The sequence below is a fragment of the Plasmodium inui genome (genome assembly GCF_000524495.1).
Source record: "Plasmodium inui San Antonio 1 unplaced genomic scaffold supercont1.7, whole genome shotgun sequence".
Classification (NCBI taxonomy): Eukaryota; Apicomplexa; class Aconoidasida; order Haemosporida; family Plasmodiidae; genus Plasmodium; species Plasmodium inui.
In genome coordinates this window covers 997,501-998,894 of record NW_008481841.1, presented here as the reverse complement: position 1 = coordinate 998,894, position 1,394 = coordinate 997,501, and the positions used below count along the sequence as shown (strand labels likewise).

The following is a 1,394-nucleotide window of genomic DNA, read 5'->3' as shown; positions in this document are numbered from 1 at the left end:
CAAAATATAACATTTTTGAAAAACACATAAAAAAATTAATCAAATATTCATTTCTCTCGTGAAGTCCAATCGGCGATTTCGAAAAACAAATGAGATACTTCTATCGGTACACTAAACACATGAACGGAATGGTGCTAATTTCTTTCTTCTTTTCTTTTTTTTCCTGGTTTCTCTGTTAGACTTTATGATGCGCTTTTCCACCTAGATAATAGTTAACCCATCTCACTACAATTTCAAAATAAGAAAAATAAACTCCTCTGAAAAATCTTCATTACATTACATACTTCCCGCCATTCTTGCATAGACATATTTTAAATCCCAAAAGAAGTTTACAAATTTAAGAAACAGTATGGCCATTACAGCTAAAGCAAACCTGTAATATCCATTAGAAAACAATATGAATGAACATAGGGAAAGAAAATAGGGAGAAGATAATACTCTGAAATTGTTGGAAAACTTCGAAATGTTATTGTCACTACCCTGTTTTATAATATGCTCGCAACTTTCTAATTTTTTCCTGTGCTGTTCATCAATGTTCATACCTTCTGCTTGATCTAAATGTGACTTCACAGCCGCTTTTATTCTTTCCGCATCCTCATCACTATATCCCATTTTATTTAAAAAGTTTCTCTTATATAAATCGAACATCGCATCCAATTGCACTTCCGATTCTGCTAATAATCTGTGGACGTATAAACGTCGGGGGATTCCCCTATCACTCATGACTTCATGAATGGCGGGCTACGAAGGGTCATAGTTCCAAATAGAAAAAATAAGAGGTTAATTTTCACACTGCTGGAAATATAAATACGTCTAAGGACGCACATATGTGTGCCCTCATCAACATGTTCACTGATGCACGTTTGCCTTGTGCATACAGGTAAACTCCTAATGCCACAGCGACCGGGCTGCCATATATTCCTACAACCTTACCTCGCCGGAATACCGTATTATCCATATTAGAAGGAGAAACATAAGAACTTTAGGGAGAGTAAAGGTGGCTATCTTGTCACATATGATTCGCTCTCTACTTGAGGCATTATCATTTTTCTTCCTAAAACTTAGAACTCCATTTCTTGCCGATTCGACATCTGTACCCTCAAACGACTCCCTAAAAGTCACCTCTACCATTTTCCATACGGATACAAGTCTAGTAGTTGAAATTTGAAACCAAATGAAGTATACATAAAGGGAATTACAAACGAGGAAGAAATTTAAGAGGCAAAATACCAGAAGAAAGTACTTTGATTAAATTCCCTCATTATAAGAAAAATTGTATTTGTGCTTCAATAACACGCTATACATTATTAGAATAGGATGAGAAAATAAAAATTGCCGACAAATGTATGCGCGTTAATTTTGTCCCCTAGTCATCGCAGTGAATCGTTATGATT

General features: G+C 35.3%; 1 protein-coding gene across 1 annotated transcript; it reads right to left on the bottom strand.

Annotated features, from left to right (window-relative positions):
* Positions 1 to 276: 276 nt before the first annotated feature.
* C922_02260 (hypothetical protein) lies at positions 277 to 1,131 on the bottom strand (the record flags this gene model as incomplete). The annotated part of the gene is made up of 2 exons (XM_008817859.1): positions 277 to 741; positions 934 to 1,131. 2 exons carry the CDS (start codon positions 1,129 to 1,131, stop codon positions 277 to 279), a joined length of 663 nt encoding a protein of 220 aa, XP_008816081.1.
* Between the last annotated feature and the right edge of the window lie 263 nt (positions 1,132 to 1,394).